We start from the raw sequence: 13890 nt of genomic DNA, 5'->3' as shown, positions 1-13890 counted from the left end.
CTTTTTTCGCTCTCTTCCTGTTACATTGGAATGAAAGCTCTTTTTTTGAGATATTCCGCCGAAGCGCGCATGCTCGAAATACCTCCAAGTTTCTTTTGCAGGCGTTCTGACATTAGCGGCAGTGCCGCTCCTTTGCGCATGCGCGGTGACTTCACCTTTCCGCGCATGCGCAGTTAACACTAGTCCTGCTGGGGAGGCGCATGCGCAGGGTATAGCGGTGGCCGATCGCGCAACACCGGACTTCCTCGGATTACCAAGTCCCTATTTGGGCTTCTCCCGGGCCTCATTATTCAATTAACCATCGGTAATGACCTAATGGCAGAGTATAAAGAAGGGTACTGACGCGATGCACGCTCACTTCATCGGAGCCGCGTTGAGGGAAGGCAGGCAACTAGCCATTGCAGTAACCGTGAGTTTTGGGTCAGAAAAAGGAGCTTGAGTTTGGCGCTTTGGTGCATTGGTAGCTACAACAAATTGAATCCCATATATTAATGTTTTTATAGGTCATTTTCTGAACAGAAAGGAAGGATCCCCCAATAACACGCACAGGCTCATGAGGTCTTATTTTTGAGAACTTTAAGTAAGCTGTGAAATTATCTATTTTTGTGCTCTATTTCCATCAGAGTAGAGATTAAGTCTGTGTTCTGTGTTTGTACATATATACATATACATATCCGTGAGCGTTGTGTTATGTCCTTGTGTGTGTACTTTATTTTTTATTTTTTATTTTTTCATTCTTTACAGGGTTCCACTATTTTTGGATTGACCCTGTTGTATTTTGAGAAGTTGTTCTCTTCTCCTAAGGCCTGTGCATCTTAGACCAGGGTGTTTATGTATGCTTTCTCTTTACAGGTTTTCATCGCCAATTGGGCGCAACGACACACACCTACATATATAACATTGTTAGGTACATTACACATTGTTGTAATTAAATTTTACACTTTTACATTTACATGTGAGTAAGGGGAGGGTAAGTGCTATCCTTGTCCTGAAGAAGGAGCCTCTGAGTTCCGAAACATGTTGACACTTTTCACAGTGGTTGTAATACCTTAATTTGTATTTTTTCAACCACGCCTTGCACTTTTTTAATAATACCAGCCGGGGATTTAATAAATTTGTTTCACCCACGCGCCAGGTATTTTTAACCATTTTTCACCTCACCTCACTCACACTTTTGTAGACACACCCCCTCACATAGTTCACTTTCAAGTGCTCCTGCGTATTCGCGAGTCGTAGCACGCCGCATCCCGTAGAGGGGTGCGAAGGCCCCGATGATGAAGCATGACACCAAGGGGCCTGTTGGTGTGTGAGGGGCATTTATACAACACTGTGTGTTCCCCGTCTTGTTAGGGATCACCACCACTCTGAGTGGTATCTTTTTTGGGCCCTTCCCTACGTTCATTACAAAGGATTTTGTATTATTGATGGCAAGGTCTCGAGATTTCATGAAACTATAAAAGGAGTTAAGTAACGATTGTAATCCTTTTTGCGGTCCTAGCCAGCAGGACGGCGTCGTCCGCATAAAGTAGGACGGGTAGGCCTTTACGACCAACATAGGGGTAATCTGCTCCAGTATTTAAAAGATTCTCTTCCAAGTTGTTGATATATAAATTAAAAAGAAACGGAGCTAGGATACAGCCCTCCCGGACTCCCCGGTGCACTCCAAAATCCCTTGTTACCTTTAACTCTTGAGAGTATCGGACGTTGGTCCTCGTATCCTGGTGTAGGTCTGCCAGTAAATTAACTAGGTTTTGCTCCACGTCCATTTGGCCCATGGCCTCCCACAGCTTGGCCCGGTTAACACAATCGAAGGCCGATGAGAGGTCCATAAAGGCCATGTGTATAATGCCCTGACGTGCTAAGGTGTAATTTCCGAGGACCATGTACAAATTAAGACACTGTGAGATCGTGGAGTGACCTGGCCTAAAGCCGTATTGGATCGGGGCGATTATGTTGTGCTCTTCCGCCCAGGTTGTTAAAATTACCCCCCCCACCCCGCTACTTTGACCACAGAATCAATTAAAGATATTGGTCTGTAGCAGGCCGTGCTATTTCGGTCTCCTTTCTTGAACACGGGGACTATCGTGGAGACCCCCCACGACCTGGGACATCCAGATACAACTGCTGCATTAAGCACAGCGGTGAGGACAGGTGCCCATAATGAGACACGTGACTTAAAAAGGTCTGGGGGCAGGCCGTCGGGCCCTGGGGCTTTATTACTTGATAGATCCATAATGCCCTCGCTAATTAAAAAGCACAGAGGGTTATCTTCTAATACATCGATTTTAAATTCTCCTTGTGGTAAATTACTGTTAAAAATAGAACTAAAATGAGAGACCCATTCTTCTTCTTGTATGTTGGTGCCAACAACGGATTTATCTGTTGATTCAAAAAGGGGTTTATTTATAATTTCCCAAAACTTTGCACTATTACCCAGGGTTTTGGGGTCTAACAGGTTTTCCCAAATAGAGGCCTTCACTTCTGATTTGCGTTTAGCTAGGGCCTTCTTATAACAAATGCGTGAAGCCCTAATTCGTGCAGGGTCTCTGGGCCTGGCCTTTAGTGCCACCTTTAAGTCACAACTTGCCTTAGAGCAAGAGTGATCAAATCATTTTGGACCACTACGAGGCAGCCCCTTAAGGGGCACAGTTAATATTGCCCCAACTTTGGATACAATGCCATCGAAGACAGACAAAATCTCCTGGGGCGAGGGGACTGAGGACACACAAAGAGACAACTCAGGGCCACACATGTTATTAATAGACTCATATAGTTGGCTCGGGTCTACCGCTGCCCACTTTAAACGACGTTTACCATCGGTACTCTTTAAGACACCAACATCTACCCTCTTCTTGCGCAGTTCAAAGATCACACCTCCCAGTTGAATACAGACTGGGTTATGATCACTATGTTGGTTCTCCTGAATTTTGAAGTCCAAGATAGAGGTACTGGGCTCACCAGAAATAAGTATATGCTCAATGTAGGATCCCCCTGGAATACCTTTATAGGTAGGTACTTCATGAAGAGTGTGGTCAGCCACCACTGACATGGCCGAGGTTAAATTAAATTCGTTCAGAAGGTCGTTCAACAAAGTACCCCGCCGTGTGTGATCAAAATGAAAACCTCTCTGTCTGTGACAGCTCATTGAGCCTGATACAGTAACCCCTGGATTCCCACAGGGGTGTGCATTAAAATCCCCTGCGATAATTATGTGGCGTGGCAGGGTCTCCATTTTATTCCTAAGGAAGTTACCCAAATCCGCAAGTCTGCACTCACCGTTATGGTTTACAGCATTATAAAAATTGATCGGGGTTAGTGAGTCTTTCCCTTTCTTGACCACCAGCACTTGAATGTCAGTATTGCAGAAGGAATATCTTATGACAGTGCAAACTAGTGCTAGATTAATAAACACAGCCAATCCCCCTTTGGCTCTACTGCTACGTGACGGTTCTGCCGGTACAAAGAAGCTTTTGTATCCTTCTATAAATACATTATTCCCAACCAGCCATGTCTCCTGAAGACATACCACTGCAAAAGATCTTATAAAGGCTACCCAGGTCGGGTCACTAATTTTACCTGCTAACCCAGCAATGTTCCAGGAGATTACGTTGAAGCTAGGTGTCATCGGTTCATTAGGGGTCTTAATACATGCATCTAGGGCTTTTTCTGGGGGAGTCATTTGACTAACTTCAGAGCTGTCCCCGGTGGCTGTGTTTAACTCAATGTCATCTTTCTGGGTAATTTTTGACATTTGAGTAGATTCACAGGTTGTTACGTGATACTTTGTCTAGGACACTGTGATTCAAGGGAGCATTATCTTTCACTAAGTGTTCTAGGTGGAGCCCAGCCACGTCAATTGCCCTGGCTGTATCAGCTATAAATGGGTTTGATGTATCCCTTGAGGCAGCTATTGAAACCTGAACTACCTTCATCTGTTCCCTGTTTGCTATCCCGCCTCGTGTTTCAGTGGAATTATAACCAGCAGAGAGCGGGGTCTTTACACGGAGTCAATCCACTCCCTCAAGGTCTCCCTGGGAGTGGAAGGTACTAAATCGATTAAAGATAGGAACCCCATAATGATGGTCATGGTGGTCGTAATACCCGTTTACGGGGATATAATTTGGGTGCGGATTACCATGTATCATCATTGGTTGGCTATCAAAGTAGTCGTAAAACCTATTTCCCTTAGTATGGTATTGAAACGTATTTCTTTGAGTCGTGGGGATTGGTGGGTAAAAGTAGCTGAGTTCGACAGTTTGAATCTTACTTTCTAGATCACCCTCCCTCCAGCCACTGATGTAATTTGCCACGCGCTTATCTTTAAAATTTATAATAATGCAATCGCCTTCTAAGGCCTTGCTTCTCTGTCCCACCCAGTCTACCCTTCTGACGTGAAGTATTTGGCCGTTTAGGTGTGAGGGAATTGGTCTGTGTCTGGTTAGCCAGTGAATAACTTTGTTTTTTAGTTCACTAAGATTTTCCGATTTCCCCTTACCTAGTGTTGGAACACCTATCATGACCACAGTGTAGGGGTGGGATTCAGGAGGCAAGTCGATGCGTACAAACTTATTGACAGGGTTTGGTCTTTTGGGTGGCTCTGGCCGGTTGATACCAACAGTATCATTCAGGCCCTCTGCTGCCCACTCACTCTCGTCCCTCCCGTTTACATTTTCCACTTCTACATCACTAGGCTGTACGTTGAGAGGGGGCATCTCATCCCTATTCCCACCTGGCTTGTTTTGGGGCTCCTTATGGCTTTTATCTGATGGTATCGATGTCTGTAGCTGTTTGGCCGACTTGCGAGTGGCAGGTACAGCTTCTTTGGTATTTTTATTATTTAGTAATTTCGTTGATTTGTCATTAAATTTATGATGGGACAGTGGTTTATGGGATTCAGTCAATTTTGTCAGGAGTTCATTATTTTGTTGTTGCACTACTTCTATTTTCTCCAGTTTCTCCCCTAGTGCTTTTACCCTTTCATGGATGGGGAGCATAAGAGACCTCATTAGTTGTTCCATTTTAACCACGAGGGTCTTCACACAAATGGGATTATCACAAGCCTGTTTTGCTGGTTCAGTAGTGTCGTATCCTGTGACTCCCTGGGTGTCTATTATCTGAGTTTGGACTACTGGTGTAGTAGGTTGTGCTACCCTATTAGTAGTCCTCTGTATATGGCTCAAAACCCTCTTCTGCCCGGGTCTAGATTTATGCCTTACAGCCTTTGAGTTTGCCCTGGATTTGTTTGTAGCCCTCACGGTTCTTCTAGATAATAGTTTGCCTGTGTGCCCTTTCCCTCTCGAGCATTCCTTAGGGGGGCTCCCTTTGTTAGAAGATGTACTAACTTCGTTAGATATGCAGACATCTGTCTCTTCTTCTCCATCCTACACATTAATGGGGTTGGAGGGTTCTACATTTATCTGCATGCTAGGGGTCAAAGACAGCCTGCTTTCCCTATTATCAAAGTTAGGTGGTAGTGTTTGATCTAATGTAATTAACTGATTACTATCTCTGTTTGGGAGGCCTGCAAAAGATTGCATGAGAATAGAGTCCTGTGAATAGGCAGTAGTAGTAGAGGTGTTAACATTCATATTAACTTGAGTTGACTGGTTAGGTAGACACATATTTGGGGGTAGGGAAAGGCGCCTCTCCGTACTCTAATCGCATTGACCACGGCTCCTATGGTCTTTTGGAGCGTTCTGTCTATTGCGGTGAGACTTGGTAGTGGGGTGGTAGCTTGCGCCTTTTTCCTTGCAGTAGATCTGGTCGACATTGGTATATTTTTGGATTTATACATAATATAGAGCCTTGGCACGGCTAAGAGTGTAATACACCGTACCCCCTTAAATAAAGCTGTTATACAACTACAGTGTGTAAGCTTGTTCCAATATGAAAGTCCAAATGCCAAAATAATATGTCAAAAGTCACCTCAGTCACAGTTGCAGGGGGTGCGATGGATGGGATATGGCCCGGCCCAGCCCAGCCCAGCCCAGCCCAGCCTCCTCGTGCCACTGAGGGCCCGCCCTTTGCCTGGGCTTAGCTCGGCGCCGCCCGCACGCGTCCCGCGACGCGGAGGAAGCCGCGGTGTTTTGTGTGCCTCCGGGTGGGTGGAAGGGCGTAGATGGGCGGAACTAGCCCAGCAAGGGATTGTGGGGCCTGTAGTCCCCCCCCCCCCCCCCTCGGCGGCCGTGTCCGATGTGAAAAGCGGCGGCCGGGGGGACCAGCAAATCAAGGCAGCGGCGCTCTCAATAGCGCGGACCCCAGCGGTAAAGCTCCCTCTGTCCCTGGAAACAGGCAGCAGTCTCAGCAAAAAAAGGCAACAGGTCGTGGCGGGTAGGCAATGCGGTCTCCCACTCCTATGTGGAAGCCGCGGTGTTTTGTGTGCCTCCGGGGGGGTGGAAGGGCGTAGATGGGCGGAGCTAGCCCAGCCAGGGATTGTGGGGCCTGTAGTCCCCCCGCTCGGCGGCCGCGTCCGATGTGAAAAGCGGCGGCGGGGGGGACTAGCAAATCAAGGCAGCGGCGCTCTCAATAGCGCGGACCCCAGTGGTAAAGCTCCCTCTGTCCCTGGAAACAGGCAGCAGTCTCAGCAAAAAAAGGCAACAGGTCGCGGCAGGTAGGCAATGCGGTCTCCCACTCCTATGTGGAAGCCGCGGTGTTTTGTGTGCCTCCGGGCAGGTGGAAGGGCGTAGATGGGCGGAGCTAGCCCAGCCAGGGATTGTGGGGCCTGTAGTCCCCCCGCTCGGCGGCCGCGTCCGATGTGAAAAGCGGCAGCGGGGGGGGGGGGGGGGGGGACCAGCAAATCAAGGCAGCGGCGCTCTCAATAGCGCGGACCCCAGCGGTAAAGCTCCCTCTGTCCCTGGAAACAGGCAGCAGTCTCGGCAAAAAAAGGCAACAGGTCGTGGCAGGTAGGCAATGCGGTCAATGCCAGTGAAATATGTTTTGTTTCTACTTACTTTGCTGAAGTGCCTACTGTGTCAATACCGCGCTCTTTAGCGCCCTGGAACACCTATTTCCAAAGCACTATGAGCATCCACTTTGAAGCTTATTTATTAGCAATAGCTTTTGCTGGCACTTAAGGCACTCCTGCTATGAGGATGCCCAAACATTTCCGCTAAAAAGCAGACTGTTAAGCTACAACGCTGAAAACAATATGTGTATTCCATATCGAGGCCCATATACTTTGGAATGAAAGTTCCAGTTTGTGTAAAGAAAAACACACAGTGAAATTTAAGTTTACATCATCTCTTGACCCAAGAAGTGGTCTGGGTATAGCAATGGCTTTACTGGCAGACCTCTAAATTTACATAATAGTGAACTGTGGGACACAGAGCTCCCGTGCCAGTACACGAATGCTGCTTAATGTCGGTTTTTGCTCCCTCGTTACATAAGGCAAGCATAATGGCAAGCAGCTGACTGACTTCTAATCAGCGGTACAAAAGGGAGTGGTGGTGGACGGAGCATCTGAATCAATCAATCAAACACACCCAGTCAAAAGATCTGGGTTTGATCCATCACCGTTCTTTAGCCCACTCTGCCACCCCAGTTCAGACATGGCTATATGCAAATCAGTCTGACCCTGTGCCTCATGGGAACAGTCCAGCCCGAACTGCCAAGCCATGCCTTCCCTGGACCGGAAACAAGCTTCCGAGGACCGGTTTCTGGCATTCCAGCCGTCTTCAGCCCGGCTTGCTTGAATCCAGTGGCAAAGTGAGCAAGGGACTCACGTCTGAGCATACCCTGCCACACTTATGGCGGCCAAAGCGGTACAAAAGGAGGTGGTGATGGACGGAGCATCTGAATCAATCAAACACTCACACCCAGTCAAAAGATCTGGGTTTGATCCATCACCGTTCTTTAGCCCACTCTGCCACCCCAGTTCGAACATGGCTATATGCAAATCAGTCTGACCCTGTGCCTGATGGGAACAGTCCAGCCCGAACTGCCAAGCCATGCCTTCCCTGGACCGGAAACAAGCTTCATATAGCCATGTCTGAACTGGGGTGGCAGAGTGGGCTAAAGAACGGTGATGGATTAAACCCAGATCTTTTGACTGGGTGTGAGTGTTTGATTGGTTCAGATGCTCCGTCCATTACCACCCCCTTTTGTACCGCTTTTGGCCGCCATAAGTGTGGCAGGGTATGCTCAGACGTGAGTCCCTTGCTCACTTTGCCACTGGATTCAAGCAAGCCGGGCTGAAGACGGCTGTAATGCCAGAAACCGGTCCTCGGAAGCCTGTTTCCGGTCCAGGGAAGGCATGGCTTGGCAGTTCGGGCTGGACTGTTCCCATGAGGCACAGGGTCAGACTGATTTGCATATAGCCATGTCTGAACTGGGGTGGCAGAGTGGGCTAAAGAACGGTGATGGATTAAACCCAGATCTTTTGACTGGGTGTGAGTGTTTGATTGGTTCAGATGCTCCGTCCATTACCACCCCCTTTTGTACCGCTGACTTCTAATCACTAGCAGAAATTTAAAAAAAAACTCAGAACCAAGAGGGCTCACCCTCCCCCCCCCCCCCCACCCCCCCCACCCCCTTCCTTTGGCCCTTGGATGTATTATCACTGCCTGAACCCTTCTGAGACAGAAGAAATCCAGTACAAGACATGTTTAAGCTTAATGTCTTCATGAAAAGCGACACTGACGTGATGACTGGTAGCGACACAAAGGTGTGCTTAGTAGACGCTGGTTATTATTTTCACGAAAGCTCATTAACTATGCCACCATTAATTCTCTCTGGAATGTGCAAAATGCACCGTACATCCCGGGTCACATATTACTGAGATTGTGACTTAGTTTTCCAAATGCAGAGTGCTCCTGATCTGCAATGAAGCTTTCCTATCAGAATTCACACATGTTCACATCGACATTTGTTCACATATATTACCTCTTGCTGGACGACTTTGTTGCGATTACTGACTCGACCTAGCATTAAACCAACATCATTCAGAGAGCAGCATTTTTTTGAGAAAATTGTATTGGAAAAAACGTAATTTCAAATACAAAACAAGTTGCATCTTCCGTAGAAGCACTCTGTGATGGGGAGGGGGAAGAGAGTTGAAGCAAGGTAAAGGCACTCAGAGTGGCCATAAAGTGTGTGCAAAGTAAAACAAGACGCGCGGCCGTGAGAGCAGTCTTCACTTTTTCAAGCACTGCACTCGTGCTTGTGGCGTGCCGCTGTGTGCTCCCGCAAGGTGGATCCCCCCTCACAAACACGAGTGCAGTGCTTGAAAAAGTGAAGAACGACGGCTAAAGGCCCTCCTATGGAGCGCATGCGCGCTGCAAAGGCGAGACCTAAATAAAACACTAGACTGTGGAGAAAAGATGAGTTTTAATTGCTCTGCGACAGGCCAAGTAATTTTCCATGGCACGAATGGAGTATGGTAGAGCATTCCACAGCTTGGCAGCCAAAAGACGGAAGGAGCGTCCGCCTGACCGTACCTTCCTCGTACGAGGCACAATAGCCACGTGTTGTCCAGTGGAGCGAAGCTGGCGCGTCGGGTGGTAAGATGACAACAGATTGGTCAAGATGGCCAAAGAGGAGAGTTTCAGGATTTTAAATGCAGTACAGAGGACCTTAAATTCCACTTGGTTGGTGACAGGGAGCCAGTGCAACCGGCAGATGGCCGTAGAGATGGGACAGGTTCTGGGGAGGTCCAGCAGGGTTCTAGCCGCCACGTTTTGGACTTGCTGTAATCTCAGGGTTTCAATCTTATTCACCCTTAGGTACAGTGCATTGGAATAGTCCAGGCTTGATAGAATGGAGGCCTGGATTATCATTTGCCTGACTGATGGGTCAAAGAACCCAAGCAACGGTTTAAGCCCCCTAAGTATGCCAAAGCAGGTCCTGGTGACTTTTTTGTTTTGGAGCTGAAAATTAAGACCCGAATCTACCGAGACTCCGAGATCTTTCACCACCTGCTTAGGAGTAGGTGCACATCCCAGTATGGCTGGCCACAACCCGTTCCCCCATAGCTCTCGATGGTTACCCACCAGCCGGGCCTCTGACTTGCTGGAGTTAAAGTGGAGACAATTATCAGTCCTCCACTCGGCAACAGTCGTGAGATTGTCCCGAAACTTAGATGCTGCACTCCCAGAGTAGTCTGAGACCGCTACCACTAGCTGTGTTTCATCAGCATATTATACGATGGTAAGCCTTCTGCTCCTTGCCAAGACTGCAAGGGGTTGAACGTAGAGATTGAAAAGCAGAGGGCTCAGAAGGGAGCCTTGCGGAACCCCTTGCTTATTTGCATGGTACGTAGGGGTGAAAGGGGGGGCTATAACCTGGAAGGTCCTATTTGAGAGAAAGGAAGCACACCAGGTCAAAGCTGGGCCCACAACTGCTTATTTTAACCTGTGTAACAAGATCTGGTGAGAGACCGCGTCGAATAAGGTGCTGAGGTCTAACAGAATCAGCCCCGACGTATGTCCCTCATCTAACGTGAGCCTGAGATGTTCGGTGACAGCCAGGAGAGCAGACTCCATACTGACCTGAGCGGAGGCCATTCTGAGAGATGTCCAAACAGTTGTTTTCTTCCAGAAATCTGGCAAGAATGGAATAGACATAGGTTTCGGTGATCTTGGCAATCAATGGGAGGATAGAGATCCGATGATAACTATCCAGGTTGGCAGCGCCCAGGGTAGGCTTCTTAAGCAAAGGAATCACCTTTGCTTGCTTCCTAGTATTGGGAACTGTCGCACTGGACAGAGAGTTGTTAATCACCTGTCTTAGAGGTGACCATAGCAAAGCGAACGATCTCATAAACTGGTCAGGTTTGAGAGGGTCCGAAGGGGAGCCTGATTTGATCTTGGAACATATTAACCGTAGCTCCTCCAAGGAAACCTGTGGGAATGAATCCAAAGTATGAGCAGGGGGTGGACCCGAGACAGGATCGGAGCTCATAGCAGTGTGCATGAAGGATAGGTAGATGTTCTCCACTTTTTCGACAAAGAAAGTAGCCAGAGCCTCACGTTGCTCATTAGAGGAAATAGGGGCACAGCCGGACCCCGTGCAGTTTTAGACTTTTCAATATAGAAAAGATAGTTTTAGAGGGGTTGCCACTGCTCCTAATTTCCCCAGAGAAATACGCCGCACGCGCGAGCTTAGATTAAATCCTTTTGTTTATGTATTTATTTATTACTTTCATCCGGTTTCATCTTGGGAATCTATTATGGTCTGATATGACAGCATGAAATCTCTTAGATAGATACAGAGACATGCAAAAATTTCAACAGAACTGACTAAAACTATCATAATTTCAGACTTGTTAAAATATGTACAGTTGAGTAATATTGCCTATTACAGGGCTTCTGGACTCCAAATTGTGCTGTAGCATATACTGTATAAGAAAAATGTTCTTTTTGCATCACTGTTATAAATCATTTCTGATATTTACAGATGTATTTCTTACTTTAATTTCAAACCAGAAGGCCTTCTCAAACCAAAATCAGAAAAAGAAAAGTTGAAGGAGCTCTTTCCAGCACTTTGCAGGCCTGACATTCCAGTTGTGAAAGTTAAAGTGAGTACAACTGTCACCATCGCATTCAAAGAGGTAGATTGTTTCTGTCCCTAGGGCACCAATCAAAGGGTTTGTCCAAAAAAGGCATGTGTACTCCCGGCAAGATGAGCAATGCTGAGACATTCATTTTAGTTGTTACTAAAAGATTACTGGAAACACAAGGGTTGAGTTACTCGATTAAACAGTTATGGATTGAACAGTATTGATTCTGTAACACTGTGACCCAAATGAATGGCAGTTAACACATGTGCACCTCTTTTGCACATCATTTTATACAATGTAATTTGCACTCTTTTAATTACGAGGTTCTCTAGAACAAGGTGGACAATGTATGCTTCCATTTGGCAATAAATAATTAGTTAGATTTACTCTGCAATTTAGTGATTCTTTTGTGTAATTTCAAAATCAATAAATTCTGTTTTTTTTGTTGAGTAACCAGAGATGTGACAAATGAGAACTTGTTTAAAAGGTGCAGATAGAGTGGAAATTAATATTTCTGTTAGACAACAGGCTAACCAAATCATGACAAATGGCAACAGTTCTTTAATAATTACAAATGAATCGGTTTACATGGTCCTCTAATGTTCATTTCTGACAGTGTCATGTCTTTTGATATGTGGTACAAATGTGACAGTCAGTTTTTGAACTTCTACAATGTTGAAGTGCAGGATGGCTTTGGAATTGGGTTGAATGTGTTCTTTAGATAGTCTGATTTCTCAGATAGCCTGCTAAAAAAATGTGAAGTGGTCTGGTGAGTATACTGGTAGATTGTAAAGTGTTCTCTTTTACTTACGCTTCTTCATACATCTGGTCATTTTTCTTATCTGTGTCCCACAAATCAGTTCATCGGTCTCCAGTGTGGCTGCGTTTTATGTGCAGAACAGTACACACCCACATTTAGTTTTAACTGGATCTCTTCTACATGCACCATTTTTTGACCATGTTTTGTTGCAGAAGAGCATGCATGATGTTTAAGTTATCTTTATAACGCGTTTTTGAATTCCAAACAGTTCATATGTGCACTAAATTTCCCATACCAGAATATTCAACAGGCATAGGTCCATTGGTTTAAAATGTTCTCTTACCGCAAAGGAGCAATAAAATAAGTTTATTATGTGCAGGAGCTACTTGCCTTGTGGTAGGCACTGCTTACTCCAAAAGCTTGTCCTGTATCTATCTCATGATTCCTGACTCCTGAGTCGCTGCAGTTTCTTGGAACACTTTGTGTGACTTATCATGCGTTGCTTCATACTTCTTGGAGGTCACCTTTTAATTCTACCTTGACTCGTGGTCCAATGATCCAGTTCTGGAAAACCTTAAAATGTTGCTTGATTATTATTGTTATTGATGTAAAATATCTTAATCTCAACAGATGATGCTTGATGAAGATGATGTTAAAGTAGCAGCTGATGCATTAAAAGAACTTGAAGCTTTAATGCCAGGCGCAATTGGTGAAGATAAAAAGAAGAGCAGCAGACACAAGTGAGTTATTTCCTTCATTACATTCTAACACCACTCTTAATTGTTATTGGACTAAGAATTATACAGAAATTTTAAATATGGTGCAACTTCCATAGCTTTGAGCTTCATAGGGTTTTGGTTTGGTTACATTTCGTTATTATTAAATGTCCATGCTTTGGTTTCATTTCAAGGAGCCTGTGATGACGAAATCTTTGTACATCTGGTCCCTGTGGTGGTGACTTGTTGCTCCTTATTCTTCATCCCTTGATTAGATTTGCATTTTATTCTTTCCTTGCCTGTTAGTGTATGGGGTGCCTGAATTCATTTCTGAAAGTAGAACCGTGGCTCGTGCTTCATCTTTTATTTGCAATGCTGTGGTGCTGATTGTATGTTACTCGTCTTCAAAACATGAACAAATATATGCTATGCAACAGTTGACTTATAGCATAAATAAATATATTGGGTCTAATGCCCCAAAGCATTGTCCCATAAAATTATCACTTCACTAAATCAAAGAATCCAAGGCTATCAAGGTTTTAACCAATTGTAGTATTGGTTGGAATTGTTGTTGCTTTGGATTTGTTGCCCATGATTGTTGTATATGATTGTGTGCTCAATATTACTTAACACATGAGAAATTTGTGTTTAACAATGCCCTTGCAGTGCAGAGACTATTTTGATAATAACAAAACGCACAATCCCAACATACTGACTTCTCTTTAAGCTGAAATCCTGAATTTTGGTGCTACTGACAAAGGTATGAGCTGTGTTCGCCTGCATTTGGGAGTTTTAAACCGAACTCTGGCAGCATCCCCATGAATGGAACAGCTTTGTTATATTTTATATTTGAATAACTTGATACCGATTAATTCTGATTTTTTTAAATGTTCAGTAGCAGAGGCCCCTCTGCACATCCC

General features: G+C 45.6%; 1 protein-coding gene across 1 annotated transcript in view; it reads left to right on the top strand.

The window, feature by feature from the left end:
• DHX8 (DEAH-box helicase 8) overlaps nucleotides 1-13890 on the top strand; it is a 276052-nt gene that overhangs the window by 53399 nt on the left and 208763 nt on the right. Inside the window, exons 4-5 of the mRNA XM_078645297.1 lie at nucleotides 11421-11512; nucleotides 12885-12994. Of these exons, the coding sequence (XP_078501423.1) occupies nucleotides 11421-11512; nucleotides 12885-12994 (202 nt within the window). The remainder of the gene's footprint in view (nucleotides 1-11420; nucleotides 11513-12884; nucleotides 12995-13890) is intronic.

Source organism: Lissotriton helveticus, chromosome 5_1 (assembly GCF_964261635.1).
Source record: "Lissotriton helveticus chromosome 5_1, aLisHel1.1, whole genome shotgun sequence".
Classification (NCBI taxonomy): domain Eukaryota; kingdom Metazoa; phylum Chordata; class Amphibia; order Caudata; family Salamandridae; genus Lissotriton; species Lissotriton helveticus.
This window is presented reverse-complemented; position numbering and strand designations above follow the sequence as displayed.